Source organism: Protomyctophum bolini (genome assembly GCF_963924005.1).
Source record: "Protomyctophum bolini genome assembly, chromosome: 17".
In the NCBI taxonomy this organism is placed as follows: domain Eukaryota; kingdom Metazoa; phylum Chordata; class Actinopteri; order Myctophiformes; family Myctophidae; genus Protomyctophum; species Protomyctophum bolini.
The window spans coordinates 38,371,447-38,388,826 of NC_137878.1; the positions used below are offsets into that span (position 1 = coordinate 38,371,447).

At 45.0% G+C, this 17,380-nt stretch overlaps 1 protein-coding gene across 1 annotated transcript in view; it reads right to left on the minus strand.

The window, feature by feature from the left end:
• The window catches only part of LOC308331934 (atrial natriuretic peptide receptor 1-like), a 27,470-nt gene extending 13,362 nt beyond the window's left edge, over positions 1–14,108 (minus strand). Inside the window, exons 1-6 of the mRNA XM_080787485.1 lie at positions 13,827–14,108; positions 11,593–11,791; positions 10,154–10,402; positions 5,892–6,073; positions 3,913–4,026; positions 2,849–3,029 (exon numbers count right to left, since the gene is read on the minus strand). Of these exons, the coding sequence (XP_080643611.1) occupies positions 2,849–3,029; positions 3,913–4,026; positions 5,892–6,073; positions 10,154–10,402; positions 11,593–11,791; positions 13,827–14,090 (1,189 nt within the window). The 5' untranslated portion in view covers positions 14,091–14,108. The remainder of the gene's footprint in view (positions 1–2,848; positions 3,030–3,912; positions 4,027–5,891; positions 6,074–10,153; positions 10,403–11,592; positions 11,792–13,826) is intronic.
• Between the last annotated feature and the right edge of the window lie 3,272 nt (positions 14,109–17,380).

A 17,380-nucleotide genomic window follows, 5' to 3' on the forward strand; every position in this document is an offset into this window, starting at 1 on the left:
GGAAGGAACACGTTATTCCGACCAGTTCCTTTCCAATCCATCAGGCGCCCTGGCTGACCAGGGGGAGGTATAGTTTAGAGACCAGGATTACTGCATGTTTTTGTGAGGGTACCTACCCTAGGGGACACGGGGAGAACATGGTATACCCTAGGGGACACGGGGAGAACATGTGAGTGTACCTACCCTAGGGGACACGGGGAGAACATGTGAGGGTACCTACCCTATGGGGACACGGGGAGAACATGTGAGGGTACCTACCCTAGGGGACACGGGGAGAACATGTGAGGGTACCTACCCTAGGGGACACGGGGAGAACATGTGAGGGTACCTACCCTAGGGGACACGGGGAGAACATGTGAGGGTACCTACCCTAGGGGACACGGGGAGAACATGTGAGGGTACCTACCCTAGGGGACACGGGGAGAACATGTGAGGGCACCTACCCTAGGGGACACGGGGAGAACATGTGAGGGTACCTACCCTAGGGGACACGGGGAGAACATGTGAGTGTACCTACCCTAGGGGACACGGGGAGAACATGTGAGGGTACCTACCCTAGGGGACACGGGGAGAACATGTGAGGGTACCTACCCTAGGGGACACGGGGAGAACATGTGAGGGTACCTACCCTAGGGGACACGGGGAGAACATGTGAGGGTACCTACCCTAGGGGACACGGGGAGAACATGTGAGGGTACCTACCCTAGGGGACACGGGGAGAACATGTGAGGGTACCTACCCTAGGGGACACGGGGAGAACATGTGAGTGTACCTACCCTAGGGGACACGGGGAGAACATGTGAGGGTACCTACCCTAGGGGACACGGGGAGAACATGTGAGGGTACCTACCCTAGGGGACACGGGGAGAACATGTGAGGGTACCTACCCTAGGGGACACGGGGAGAACATGTGAGGGTACCTACCCTAGGGGACACGGGGAGAACATGTGAGGGCACCTACCCTAGGGGACACGGGGAGAACATGTGAGGTTACCTACCCTAGGGGACACAGGGAGAACATGTGAGGGTACCTACCCTAGGGGACACGGGGAGAACATGTGAGGGTACCTACCCTAGGGGACACGGGGAGAACATGTGAGGGTACCTACCCTAGGGGACACGGGGAGAACATGTGAGGGTACCTACCCTATAGGGGACACGGGGAGAAAATGCAAACTCCACACAGAAAGGCCCTTTCGCCAACCCCACCTCGGGTATACTGTATGGGCACTGATGACGCGGAGGAGGGAACACGCCCCCAGCGTCCCCAGCGGGAATCGAACCCAGGACCTTCTAGCTGAGAGGCGACAGCACTACAGACTGTGCCAGGAAGAAGGAGGATTGTGAGAGAAGTTGCCCCTGTACTCCCTTGAACAGCTCATAGAAATGGAATGTGACATTCTCAGAAGAATTAATACACGGGACAGGATAAAAAAAATAAAAATAAAAACATGTGAACAAAATGACAAAGAATGTGTGTGTAGTGTGTGTGTGTGTGTGTGTGTGTGTGTGTGTGTGTGAACCAGATGCAGGAATCTGTCTCAGACGGCTCTAATGATGGAAGCAAAACCACTGAAAAATGGTTCTCACACTCACACACACACGCACACGCATGCACACACACACACTCACACACGCACACACACACACACACACACACACACACACAGACACACACACACACACACACACACACACACACACACACACACACAGACACACACACACACACACACACACAGACACAGACACAGACACACACACATACACACACACACCGTCACACACACACCGTCACACACAGTCACACGCACAAACAGGAAATAGTGCTATACACAGAGGAAATAAAATAATGGGAATATGTTCTATAATATATCCTACCAAGACCTCTAAAGGCCCATATTGTATTATTATACACTCAGTCATTCGATTACAAACAATCCGTGGGGAGTAGGCGAAACGGAGGGGGGGAGACATTTCTCACGTTTCGTCCGTGCATTTTTAAATGTCGGTTTGGTTGTTTACTGTTCCCAGTCCGACTATTAAGGTAAGTTACTGTATACGCAAGGCCACCTCGCATCTGGGGGGACTTTCTTTTTTGTTGAGGGGCTTTAGTCCCTCCTATTATGTCCAGCTTTGAGGGTTTGTGTATAAAGTAAACCCCAAAGACATTGTCCTAACACAAACATTGACAATGAATGGTCAGTTTCTTTAAGTGTTTGTCCCAGCACGGACATTGAATGCCATTGACAATGAATGGTCAAGTTTTTTTAAGTGTTTTGACTCTGCAGGGAATGAACAAAGAAAATAAAGCAAAGACTAAAGAAGAGTTCAAGGCCTCCTTGCGAAGTTGTCCTTCGGATATTACAGCTGACCAGGATCTCTAGTACTGTTGGTTTTATCTCACCAGGACCTCTAGTACCGTTGGTTTTATCTCACCAGGACCTCTAGTAAATGGTAAATGGTGCATTTATAAAGCGCCTTCATCCAACATCTATCTTTACATACGTAGATTGTGCATTACATTCACCCATTCACACACACATTCATACACCGATTGCGGCGGAAGCCATGCAAGGTACCAACCAGCACATCGGGAGCAATTTGGGGTCCAGTGTCTTTGCCCAAGGACACTTCGACATGTAGACAGGAGGAGGAGCCGGGATTCGAACCGCCGACCCACGGATCATTGGACGACCTGCTCTACCTCCTGAGCCACAGTCGCCCCCCCACAGTCGCCCCCCACAGTCGCCCCCCACAGTCGCCCCCACAGTCGCCCCCACAGTCGCCCCCCCCCAGTCGCCCCCCCACAGTCGCCCCCACATCACAGTAGTGATGGTTTCCTCACCATGGAACGACCGGTTCCACATCCTCCGTGTCACCATCTCTCCACTGGGTCTCCTCACGGCTCCGCCAGTCTCCAGGTCTCCTCTGGGTCCTAGCTTCTCTCTCTCCTCAGCCAGAGTCTCGCAGAGGGCCTGAGAGTACAGCAACACACTGTCATGGAAGCCGCCTGCTATCAGGTTGTACTGGAGAGAGAGAGAGAGAGAGAGAGAGAGAGGGAGAGGGAGAGAGAGAGGGAGAGAGAGAGAGGGAGAGGGAGAGGGAGAGGGAGAGGGAGAGGGAGAGGGAGAGGGAGAGGGAGAGGGAGAGGGAGAGGGAGAGGGAGAGAGAGATAATCACAACGTTAGACGTCTCTACGTTAGAGAGAGAATACATTTCAGTTTGTGTATGTGGCAAGTCATCGAATTAGAATAACTCAATGTCCTTTTTTTATAGCGAGTTGATCTTGTTTCCTTGGTATATCGTACGGCATACTATAGCACGCCGTTTTTCATCATTTTTGAGGATTTGAAAAAAATTAAAAAACGATGGGTTATAGCCCATGTTTTTTGAAATTTTGGAAAAAAGAGTTATCCTCGTTTCTCATCATTTTGGATTATGGGCTATAGCCCATATCGTACGGCATACTATAGCGCGCCGTTTTTCATCATTTTTGAGGATTTGAAAAAAAATTAAAAACGATGGGTTATACCCATGTTTTTTGAAATTTTGGAAAAAAGAGTTATCCTCGTTTCTCATCATTTTGGATTATGGGCTATAGCCCATATCGTACGGCATACTATAGCACGCCGTTTTTCATCATTTTTGAGGATTAAAAAAAACAAAAAAAAAACGATGGGTTATAGCCCATGTTTTTTGAAATTTTGAAAAAAAAAGTTATTATTAAGTTGTTCTATCATTGTGTAGTGTTGTGTCTGTTGTGTAGAAATCTGGAAACCCATCGGCAAAATAACAGAAAAAACAGCACCCTCTGCTGTTTGTTTGAGAATCTGTTCTTGAGAGATTCGTTGTGTAGTGCTCTGTAGTGTGTAGTGTTGTGTGGTGTTGATTTGTGTAGTGTATATTCACCTTAGTGTCTGTTACAGTGAAGTTAAACATGTTCTTGGCATCAATCTTCAGGTTTTGGACAAACTGCAGATATTCTGGAACATCAGGCTCATGGTAGGTTAAGATCTTCACACTCTGAAAGAAAAATTCAAATAAAAAAGGCAATATATTATATATATATAATAATAATAATTATTATTACTTCTTTATATAAATTATTGCAATAGCACAACTAGATTTGACGAAACATTTTAGTTCACCGGGGAAAAAAACACTCGTATAACAGGAAAAAAATTGCAAACATACTGTAGCATACTGTGCAATCTTTTAGCTAAAGCTAAAGGAAATGAAATAAAAACACGAAAACATAACTAAACTAGCAGAGAGAGAGAGAGAGAGAGAGAGAGAGAGAGACATTGAGGGTGGAGACAGACAGACAGACAGACAGACAGACAGACATAGGAGACAGACAGACAGACAGACAGACAGACAGACAGACAGACATAGGAGACAGACAGACAGACAGACAGACAGACAGACAGACATAGGAGACAGACAGACAGACAGACAGACAGACAGACAGACATAGGAGACAGACAGACAGACAGACATAGGAGACAGACAGACAGACAGACATAGGAGACAGACAGACAGACAGACAGACAGACAGACAGACAGACATAGGAGACAGACAGACAGACAGACATAGGAGACAGACAGACAGACAGACAGACAGACAGACAGACAGACAGACAGACAGACAGACAGACAGACATGTGTGTCTGTAGTCTGTACAGTGTCCAGTGCACGGCAGGGACAACAACAGAGCCATTAACCCATTCTGACCTGAGATCAGATTCATACGAGGTTTCCACTGGACACACACTGGGTCTGATTAACCCATTCTGACCTGAGATCAGATTCTAAAAATGTCAGTCGTTCTTCGATTTTTCAAAAAATAGCAGACTCGTAGCGCGCCACTCGGTGGCGCGCTACGAGCTTGTAGATCTGCTATTTTTCAATAGCTAAAGCATGACATGATGGCATGACACCAAAAGGGGTTCCCGTTCAGAATGGGTTAAAAACATAACGGAACTAATAATAAGAGCATGAATCACCGCAGTGTGTTGTAACAACGTGCTCTGGAATGCCAGTCCATCACTCGGACATGTTTTCTTAAGTCATTAAATCATCTGAGCAAAGCAACACTGAACTCACACACACGGGGGTATGAAAATAAACTCACAACACAACCCAAACGTGACTGTGTGTGTGTGTGTACGCGCTCAGCCTCATTCATACCTTGGCGCGCGCCGCGGGAATAGCTGCTGCGCGTTGTGAGCAGTGGTGGGAAATTCAACATTTACTTGAGTAAAAGTGCGAAATGACTGGCTTCAAAGTGTACTCAAAGTATAGCCCACCAAAAATACTCATTATGCATGATGTGCCATTTTACGTTTTTGAATGTTTTGAACGTCTCTTGAAAATAGCCGATCTACAAGCTCACAATGCATCGCGATGTGACACATTGTGACCTTGTAGATCGGCTATTTTCAAATTTTCAAATATGTAAATTGTGCATTTATGTAGCGCTTTTTATCCAAAGCGCTTTTACATTCACCCATTCACACATTCACACACACATTCATACACCGATGGCAGAGGTACCCAGCATGCAAGGCAACCAACCTGCACATCGGGAGAAATTAGGGGTTCAGAGTCTTGCTCAAGGACACTTCGACATCAACTCTGGGGGAGCCCGGGATCGAACTGGGAACCTCATGTATTTCCCATCCGGCCATACAGGCGACTTTTGGCTCTCCCAGCAGGGGGGGGGGTTCCCCTGTGAGAACTCGATGGCTATAAGTTATTGAATATAAACAACTAAAACCTAAAATCGCCACTTCCGCAATGGATGGATGTGTGGAATTTGTCAAGTGTGTGGGTGTGTGTGTGTGTGTGTGTGTGTGTGTGTGTGTGCGTGCGTGTAGTGTACTCACTCTGAAGGCGTGCCGCGCCGCGTCATCGTAGCGGTCGCCATGGTACCAGGGCCTGCCGCCGGACAGCGCCTCCCCAAACAGATCCACGAAGAAGAACGCATAGTCCTCCAACGCCAGCCCCGCCCACACGAACTGCAACATCAGCCTCCGTAGGACGTCCTGCCCGCAACACAGGTACACCACTACACACACACACACACAACGTAACACGTACACACGCACTCACACGCGCACTCATGCACGCACACAGTGTGTATTTGAATCCGCAAATTACAATTCATTTTACAGGGAAACAAATATAACAGGGTTGACAGTGCGTTTGAACAGAGGGCGACGGCCCGACAGAAAATTCCGGAAGTGCATTATTTGTCAATGGGACCCGGAAACTATACAGGCGATAGCAGGCGATGGTCGAATTCTACATGTTGACCATTCTATGTTGAATACAAGCAAGAGTTCAAACTAGAAAAATACCTTTCATGCGAAAACCACAAGTATAGACACGACAGGCTATTTGTAACTTTTGGCTAAACAACACAAGAATCCCAAAGGTCATAAAGGAGTGGTCCATGTGCAAATCAAAGATACAGCCCACCTCCCACACACACGTGACACGCACCGCACGGATACACTGATGCACGCACGCACGCACTCACATAAACACTGATTTCTGACAATACAGCAACAAAGTCTGATGTAATTTATACATCCCACCTGTGTCGCGTTTCTTTAAATTTTTCCTTCCCCCATTCTGAATTCCCATATAGACTTTTTTCACATTAAATAAGAACTGTTGTTCCAAAAATAAACATATATGTATTGCATAATTCTATAGAGCTGGATTGTACAATGTTTGATCAAGATCCTATAATGATCCTACTGTGTTAGGTCCTGTGATAAAGGTCCTAATCTTTGAATGTTTGCAGCATGAGGACAAAAGGCATGAGGAGAAAGACGACCAGCAAGTCAGACGTGTATCGTTGCTGCCGGCAGAAAACTCTTCATTAATAACCCATTCTGACCTGAGATCAGATTCATACAAGGTTTCCACTGGACACACACTAGGTCTGATTAACCCATTCTGACCTGAGATCAGATTCTAAAAAATGTCAGTCGCTCTTCGATAAAAAAAAAAATAGCAGACCTACAAGCTCGTAGCGCGCCACTCGGTGGCGCGCTATGAGCTTGTAGATCTGCTATTTTTCAATAGCTAAAGCACGACATGATGCCAACACCGAAACGGGTTCCCATTCAGAATGGGTTAATAATAACTACTTTATTTTGTCACGTTAAAAAGTAGAAAAGCACCAGCTTTGAGGAGGAATTGGAAGCTTTGAAGAAGTGAAATTGGTTACGTGTGTTACGGGTTTTTATTGAACCAATGGAACCTATTAACAACAGGATGCTTGTGACTCAATAACAACTACATTGGATCCATTTATTTTCCATTTCCTGAAAAATAACACTTTTTGGACGAAAGGAACAATATACAGTAATATACATTATTATCATTATTATTATTATTATTTTCTTTCCCCTGAACAACCACACAAAGTCAGGTCAGATGTAATAGATGTAATCAGTCGCAGGCCTGTCTCAACCAGCGTCACACCACAACACATGGTCATAAATTACACACATGGGAAGTGTGTGTGTGTGTGTGTGTGTGTGTGTGTGTGTGTGTTTGTATGTGTGTGTGTGTGTGTGTGTGTGTGTGTGTGTGTGTGTGTGTGTGCGTGTGCGTGCGTGTGTCCGCAACTAATCTCATGAACCACCAGGACAGTCAGTGTCATATTTCTTGTGCACGCTGCCCAGTGGCCATTTTTCACATCAGTCATTTCTGTGAATTAATAACCACACACCGCACACCGCACTCCCTCCGGGGCCGAGAGACAGAGACAGAGAGAGAGAGAGAGAGAGAGAGAGAGAGAGAGAGAGAGAGAGAACATTGCCACTGGAACATTGCTGTGCAAAAACAATCACTAACCTCTCTCATGTCTACCATGGATTCTGGTAACCATGCATGCAGGGTTAAAGTTAGGAAAGGCTGATTGGGTTTATGTAATTAGTTTATCTATTTGCAGGGAAGGGGGATAGTGCTATGGCCATGCCAATGTTAAAAATCCCCAAATGTGTCCCAAGTTGAAAATAAAAGTCCTTTGTTTGGGTAAAAATCACTAACCTCTCTCACGTCTACATTCTACAAGCTTTTGGGTTACGGTGTTATGGTTAGAGTAACGGTCGATTCATATTCTTTTAAAGCCGAATTTAAGTCGGTTCGGCTCTGTCGAGAGACTACGATGTGACGTCATTCAGAGGTTCGGCAATCGGCGGGCACGAACTATCCCAGAGTCGGCGCTTCGGTGCCACCGAAATGTTGTGACGACCCAAACTCATCCCGGGTCCAGCACCACCAGACTCTTGAACAGTTTCTACTTGTCCACAATTAGACTGCTGAACAAGAAATAGGACTGGTGACGCCGCACAGTTTGAACTGGATTGGTCTCCTTTTAATAGATGACTACTTTATATATACTATAGTCTACATGACTTTATTTCATTATTTTTTATATATGCATACATTGTACCATGTAGATTAGTCATGTACTGTGCACTTTCTTTTTAACTGCATTGATGAGCCTGCACAAACAAGAATTTCACCCATGTTACTTGTAATGTGATGTGACAATAAAGTTTGATTCTGATTCCGATTCTGGGGTCCTTCAGCCCAGCTTCAAGTTCAATTTGTCGGTGTTGAAGCCAAGGAAACAAGTTGGGAGTTCGGGAAGAGACACGAGACAACTTCCAAATGACCGTGGTCGGGAGGGAGGTGAGCGCCCCGACTCTGTTTGAGCACAGTGGCTTGACCGTCACCCTTCAGTGACCGACACAGGTGAGTGAACATCGGTACCATCGGTAACACCTGTGAAGGCAGTATAGGGAAGGGGCCAAAGTTCTTTCCAAAATGGCGTGTGTGCAAATATTAGACACAACGAACCTGCAGGACCCGAATCTGTCACCAGTCGGCCAAAGAGCCAGGCGCGATAGGCAAAGAGCAACACAGCACCGTATAGCCTACAGTCGTCGTCCCCCCTACCTGGAAGCGCGCCCACATGCGCCAGCCAGGAGCTATATAGGCTCGACTGACTGGGGGGGAACCTCCACAACCAGGCAAGTTAACGTTCTGTCGAATATACCCGGAATTAGGTCTGTAACGCTGCCACCAATAGCTGGCAACCCGGGACCTACAAATCCTACGGCGCGGTCGTTACCAGCCGGCTAAAAAGAGCCTGCAGGCCCGATAGGCACGCAGCAACGCAGCAGAGTATAGCCAACACTACAGGATGCAGACAGTATCTCAGTTGCGTGCGGGCGGCATCAACCAGGCTCCGGAACCTCCCTCCTGCGCTCCGGTTATAATGCAATATACAATACGTCTGTATTTAGACAATTTATTATTTTAGGCTTCTTCCTGGTCATAGTTATACTCCTATTTCCAGTACGAAACATGGGTTTCAGGGGCTCCGGCTAGCTAATAATGTACACTTCACCACTTTTCAACCTATCTTCATATAATCACTCACTAATAATCATGAAGAAATGGGCGCAATTCTTTTCTACTCAGTCTGTGTCTCATAGTAGGGCTGTGGGCAGTTCAGAAACCGTCTTCCAGTGACATCATCGATGGGGAATACAAGCTAATAAAAACTGCAGGCTTTCTAGTCCTGAAAAGTTGCAATGCGAAAATGGAAGTCATCGTTCTCACACTGGCTTCAAAAATGTTTTGTAAATAAATCTTGTTTAAAAAATAATCTGCCTAATGATGATGTCACTGGAAGACGGTTTCTAAACTGCCCACACAGTCCTCCTATGAGACACAGACTGAGTAGAAAAAAATCGTGACATTTTATCATGATTATTATTATTATTATTAGTGATTATTATATGAAGATAGGTTGAAAAGTGGTGAAGTGGTCCTTTAACCCATTCTGAACGGGAACCCGTTTCGGTGTCAGCATCATGTCATGCTTTAGCTATTGAAAAATAGCAGATCTACAAGCTCATAGCGCGCCACCGAGTGGCGCGCTACGAGCTTGTAGGTCTGCTCTTTTTGAAAAAAATCGAAGAACGACTGACATTTTTAGAATCTGATCTCAGGTCAGAATGGGTTATAATCAGACCAGTGTGTGTCCAGTGGAAACCTCATATGAATCTGATCTCAGGTCAGAATGGGTTAAGCACCTGCAGGCGTGTCCACTCACCTCTCCCGTGTGCTCTGATGTGCTCGACCAGCTCCTGGTAGTCGATGTGGTCCTTGTGCACGAGCCTCTCGGTGACGGTGACGTTGATGCTGTTGAGCAGCGTGTAGACGCCCTCCACGGCGAAGAAGCACACCCGGTCGTCGTTGGCGTCCACGCTGTCGTCCGTGAACACCAGGAGGGCGTGGCGCCGCCACCCGAAGTACTGCTGGATGGACACGGCCAGCTCGCCCAGCTTCTTGTGAGTGGGCCCTGGTGGCAGAGCGTTAGCATTAGGGCTGCGAATCTTTAGGTGTCCCACGATTCGATTCCGATTCTTGGGGTGACGATTGGATTCAAAAACGATCTTTCCGATTTTTCCGATTCTCGATTCAAAAAAGATTTTTTCGATTCTAAAGCAGTTTTTTTTTAAATTAAAAACAATTAAATAGAATTTTAGCATGATCTACTCCAGTCTTCTGGCATGAAAGCAGAGTACATTTAGTACGAGTATGATTTAAACACACAAAGGTTAAATCCAAGAGTAAGAACATGTCTCATTTATTTAGCTTGCACAAATTTGAACCAGTACAAAAGTTACAAAATCTCTTCTCACTCAATACCAGAACAATACATTAGTATTAAAACAGGTGTAAAATAAATACAATTGGCAGGCTTAGCTTAGCTGGTAGTAAATGCACTATGCAGAAACCCAGGCCATAATGCATTGCATGCACAGGTACATTTGTGGAAGGAAAAAAAAAAAAACCTTTTTTCTTTTTTTTTTCTTTTTAGAAAAATCGATTTTTGGAAAATGAGAATCGATTCTGAATCGGACGGCATTAGAATCGCGATTCTAACTCGAATCGATTTTTTTTGACAGGCCTAATTAGCATAGCAGCCGTTAGCCGCGTTGATTTCGTCGACTAAAACTAAATGTTCGCCGACTACCTTTTTTTCACTGAGGAAAACTAAATGGAAACTAAATGAAAACTTAAGCCATGATGACTAAAACTATAAGACTAAATGTATTGACAATCTCGTCAACAAATAAAAACTAAGACTAAAATGTTAGGAAGGGACTATAGTGGACAAGAGATCCAGTATAAGTCATTTTGCACTTGTTTGCATGCTGAAAATAGCAGCCATAGCTTATTTCACCTGCATTTCACTTTTTCAAAACAAAAAAAAAACTGTCAGAGAAAAAACTGTTGAAAATAATGAAAGTAGCAGAGCTTGCAGATCTGCCATTTTTCAGCTACTTTCTCTTCCACATTTACCGATTTTCTTTTAATTACTTAACAAAAACGTAGAAATAACAATAATGATAATGGTTCAAAACAAAAGGTATAGGCCTACATACTCGCAACCCATAATCCAAGAATGGACCCGGTGGACCCACTGTTTTGGGAAAGGCTATAAAGCATTCCAAGGTTGCGTTCGTTTGTTCGTTTCAAACTCACCTGTGTTGGTCACCGAAGCGTGGCGGTCAAAGCCGATTGCCCGCGCGCCCGCCGTCACCATGGGGACGTCCCAGTGGGTGGTGAAGCGAGCGACCGGCGAGGAGGAGTAGTCACAGCCCGGTCCCACGAACACCCAGGGGTCATGGGACATCTTGAGATCCACCGCCGCTAGGGGCGCCGCCAAGTCCGAACAGAAACCCTGTAGGGAAGTAAAGCTTCATTAATGCAGGTTCATATAGACTCGGTGTTTGTTGCTACACTTTGGCGCAATGAATCCGAAGAAAGAGAAAAGAGAAAAAAATATAGAATAGAAAGAGAAAAGGAGAAAACAGGGTAGGCACAGGACATCATCGTACCTGGAAGTTATGCAGGAACACGCCAAGGGGCCAGTGAGGCTCTAACAACTTTGAAGCATTGGGCCCTAGTGGTAAGAGGAAGGACTGCAGGCGGACCCATGGATTCATGACGAGGAATCCCCGTGCAGCTGGGCTTTAACATTGAGCGCCCGGTTGCACTTCCGCATTTGGGCACCAAAGTTTGGTGCCCAAATGCTGAATCGGCGAAAAAAGGCGGCGGTCCTTCCGGGTGCTTCAAAACGCCACTGAGCAACTTCCACTGACATGAATAGCCCCATACGATACAGTGCAATACAATACACCAGTGTAAAATGAAGCAGTAATACAAAAAGTTTTTGTGTCATAAAAATCCACTGTCAAGAAATGCCCTGCATTTGATTATTTTTCTAAGTGTCTGGAGTTTGGAAGTGCTTGTTTTCAATAACACAACATGTTGCTGCCTCCTGCATTATGTGACATTTAGAAACAGGTGGTACGGCAGGAAGGTTGAGTGATTTCCAACGAGCGCTTCCAAACTCAAACACTCCATGCTGATCAGTCTAGATGAGGGGGGCGTGTCCTGATGGGAAAATCATGCATGTGCATACTCTCTATAAAAGCTTCGGCTTCAGCCTCTACCTTTTCAGCGCCACTAAGTTAATGGACTTACATGTATATATATGTTCTCGAAATAAAGGACCGAAATAAAGTACAATACTACTATTCACAGGTCAGAGAAAACCATACGATACAGTGCAATACAATACACCAGTGTAAAATGAAGTAGTATTAAAAGAAAGCGAGCTAGACTAGGACAACAAGTCACATAGAAACACACGCACGCACGCAGGCACGCACACACACATACATACATACACGCACGCACGCACGCACACACACACACACGCACGCACGCACGCACGCACGCACGCACACTCACTCACAGGCGCACACAGATGCAAGAGAGTTATGGGCTTTGAAGACAAGCGGAAAAAGAATAATGTCATTATTCTACGCTTCACTGGGAGCCAGTGGAGAGAGACAAGGACCGGTGAGATGTGCTCCATAGCCTGTCAGCCAGTATACTGTACCTGCTGCTGAATAATAGACTAAATAACCAGTATACTAGTTGTTTTTAAATAATAGAACCATTATACCTGCTGGTATTAAACCCATTTTAGAATAATAGAACAATAGAGAGCATTTCCCCATCCTTTTTCCCATAGACGTTTCAGAAAGTATTTATTTAAAGACATGTAAGCCTCGGACAAAGCCAACTCGGATGGCGACAACTCATGACAATAAACAAAACATTTTGAACCGAACAAATAATTATAAAAAAAAAGATAAAATGGGCAGGGTAAAACACTGTTTGGTTGCTTTTCTTCTTTCTAATTCCATCCGAGTTGGTATTGTCCGAGGCTTAGGGCCGATTCATACTCCTATTTTAGAGCCGAATAAAAGTCGCTTCGGCTCTGTAGAGCCTACAATTTGACGTCATTTGAGGTTCGGGGGGGGGGGGGGGGGGGGTACCGTCCTAAAGTCGGCTCTTCGGTGCTACTGAAAATTTCTGACGAGCCGAAAACATTTCGGCACTACAGCGCCGAAACAGCGGTAAAATAGGAGTATGAATCGGCCCTTACAGGTCTTTAAATAAATACTTTCTGAAATGTCTATAGGAAGAATTCCGGGCCCCTTGTCGTCATGAAAGGGGCCGGGACTGCGACGCTCTACAGCTGCTGGTTTTAAAAACAATAGGACCACTGGACCAGAATACCTGCTCGTTATAGAACAATAGGACCAGCATCGCTACTGGTTTTAAAACAATAGAGCAATTGGACCAGTAATAGTATAGCAGCTTGTTTTTAGAACAACAGAACAATTATAGGACCAGAATACCTGCTCGTTCTGGGAGTTTCCCACCTCCAGAACCAATCGGATCCCGGGCAGCAGGGCGGGGTCCGAGTTCACGCGCTCTACGGCGCGGTAGAGGGCGGGGCCAACGCGAGGCCACGCCCACGCATAGTCCGTGTTGTTGATGGGCAGAATGGCTGCCATGGTGACGTTGTAGAGGTCACGACCTTCCTGGTGCATCATCATGGGGGAGGAAGAGGAGGAGGAGGAGAGGAGGAAGAGCAGGAGGAAGGACAGATGTGGCAACATCTGGAGCTGGAGTTCCTGGAGGACCGGACCGGACCGGGCTCAATCAGTGGGAGTCTGTCGAGAGAAAAAAGCGGTCACGATGTTAGTCCAGCCCGCGGGACCCAAACTAGTGGAAATAGCCGATCTACAAGCTAACAACGCGACACTTCTCGTTGCGTCGTGAGCTTGTAGATTGGCTATTTTCGGCTATTGTTTTCTAATGAATGGAATTTCTTAGATTTTACTTTTATTTATCAGATTATTTATTTATCAGATTGTACTAAGACTAAGACCCTCTGCAGGGGTCAGAAAATTGGAGTATTATGTGTGCTAGAAAATTGGAAAAATTAACCAATATTTGATGTTTGTTCTGAAACAAACATAGGCTACAGACAACAGACACTTGTTTTAAAAGCCAATTCTTACTGTTCATAATGATTATACTTTATTGTAAGATTCCCTGACCTAATTTGCTCTCATCTTATCCTTGAATATATAGTAAATGAACAAACTGATTCATTATTGTAATTTAATTTGAACTTATGCACATCAACAAAATAATAATAATAATAATAATAATAACGAGAACATTCTTCAGCGACATAATAATTATAGATGTTCTAATCATAGTTTGAGTTAACATAGCCTGTGTGGTCCATCTCACATGCAATGTTTACATGTAGACCTGTGAGCGTGCAGCATGTCCTAGTTAACCTAAAAGGGCAACTTTAGTTTTGTTCAACCACGGTTCATGTTTTAGGTTTAGGTTTAATGTTAATTTGCTGCTTTCTTTCATTTTAGGGATTTTAGCTGTTTTTGAGTGCAGGGGGCCGGGGGCAGTCGAGCATGGGGCTAAATATGCATTTCTTTTTTTACTATAGGCTAGTCCTACTACACTCCAAGAAATAACACATGGCCACAAAAGATCACAGGATCTACTGAATGTGTCAAACTGACATATTGAGCCTATAACACAGTGGTTCCCAAAGTGGGGTCCGGGGACCCCCAGGGGTACCTGAGGGAGTTCCAGGGGGGACCCATCTATTTTGTTCATGTTCATAAAGTGCTAAAGTGTTTAAAGCAGTGGTTCCCAAACTTTTTCATGTCAAGGACCCCCAAATTGACACTACTTAGCCCGTGGACCCCCATTTGAAAAGATATGCCAGGGACCCCCATAAGAGAAGACGTACACATTTAGACGTCTACATTTAGAAAATATCTACCCCAAAAGGGGTACCTGGTCCAAAAAAGTTTGGGAACACCTAACACACATGTGGCTTCCCCCCAGTAGTCTACCTTCACATTCAGAGTAGATCCTGTGATCTTTTGTGGCAAAATGTAATTTATTGGAGTGTAGTAGGATTATAGTAAATAATAAAAATGTAAAAATCGCTTTAATTTTTTTTGTAAAGAAATACATAATATGCTCGAATGCCCCCCCCCCCTTGTAATAAACAGCTAGCCTACAATCCCTAAAACGAAAGAAAGCAGCAAATGAAAAAAAATTAACACTCTTTTACTTTCTCTAATTACAGTACAACCTAAAACATGAACCTTGGTTGAAAAAAAATAAAATAAAGTTAAGTTATTTTAAATAAGCGGTTCTCACTCAATAGTGGTCCGGGGACCACCAGTGGTCCTTGACAGGGTTCCAGGTGGTCCCCTCCCCAGATAATAAACAAATTAACCCTTATTTAGATATTTACGGGTCCTTTTGGTTTCATTTTACTCTCAAGAGTTAAATAAATGTTTAGCATAGATCTGCATTACTTAATTTACAAGAAGTCTACACAATTAAAGAACGTAGAAGAATTTTTATTTTGATCTAAGTTTTGCCAATCTCAGTTTATCCAACAATAACAATGGTGCCGCCGGTCCATGTGGCTCAAATGCCCAATAAATAATGGACCTTGATAATGAAACAGGTTGAAAAGAAAACCACAACTTAATGAAATGTAATGAAATGAAAGGTAAACTTACGTACGGTGTTTTTGGTCCGTCGCTGCTCGTGTGTTAAATGGTTTCAGCCGTTCTGCTCCGTGTCACTCTGCTGGTTACCGTCACGCACGCACGTGCGCGCACGCACACACACACACACACACGTAGGGTCATCAATCTGGTGGACAAAACCAAGATATATGGCACAAGGGAAGAGAGAGTGTGTGTGTGTGTGTATGTGCGCGCGCACGTGCTAGGGGACTATTAAATTACCATTATGAGAACAGTCATGAGAAGAAGAGATATTATGCCCCCAGAGCTCTCTCTCTCTCTCTGTGTGTGTGTGTGTGTGTGTGTGTGAGAGAGAGAGAGATGCTGCCTGAGCCAGAGTCCTCATCTTAGAGAGGGGGGAGAGGGGGAGAGAGAGAGAGGAGAGGGGAGGGGGGGGGGGTGTGTGAGAGGGGTCTATTAATTACCGTCATTGGAACAGCAAGACACTAGACTAGCACGTTTTACCATGTTGTCATAATTATGTCAGCATGAGGTTTGTTAGCCATTAGCATCATAGCATGCTGCACGGTAGACTACAGTGTTCACTAAAACCATGTTCAGTTATTTATAGTATACACAACACAACACAATCTGATGTAATGACAAGGTTAAGGTCAGGCTCGATCAGCAGACCACTAGAATTATGCTTGGCTGAATCTCTGGACTTCTCCTTGTTTGGACTTTGAGCTGATGTATAGGCCTATATTTAAAAATAAATGCAGTGGTCATTATTACTGTTAATGGACGGACAGAGAGATATTCTTTATTTTATAATCAAATTATGTATAGGGGAGGGGAACATATTTTAGCCAGCAATGTTGTGCACTGTGAAACCAGAGACCAGTCCTGGCTGTGTACGGCTGTACCACATGTGGTCTCCACTCCCCCCTGCTGGTAACACAGGGAATCACACTAAAACAATAAAGAATATATGTATCATTGACTCCCCAGTCCAGTATAAAACATTATTATTATATTTGAACCACAGTAAATCATCATGGATGGTTCGCTTTGTAGGCTACTCGCCTGGCGCATCAGCTGTCTGCTGCTAAACTGTAAACACCATAACATCATGCAATAAAGAAAGGCCGGGCCTGATGGGTCCATACTGTAGGTGAACTAGGCAGTTGCCCCAGGCGGCACTTTGCAAGGCCAACCAGAGGCCAACTACCCAGAAAGAGAGGTAAACAAGACAACTCACCCAGTTTCTGTTTTCCTCCCAAAGATTTCCCCAGTGAAGGGTAGGGAGAGGCTGGACAGCAGACGGCTGGACTTTGAATTTCTCTAACTGTAAACTTTCATGACAGCAGAACAGCCCAAGT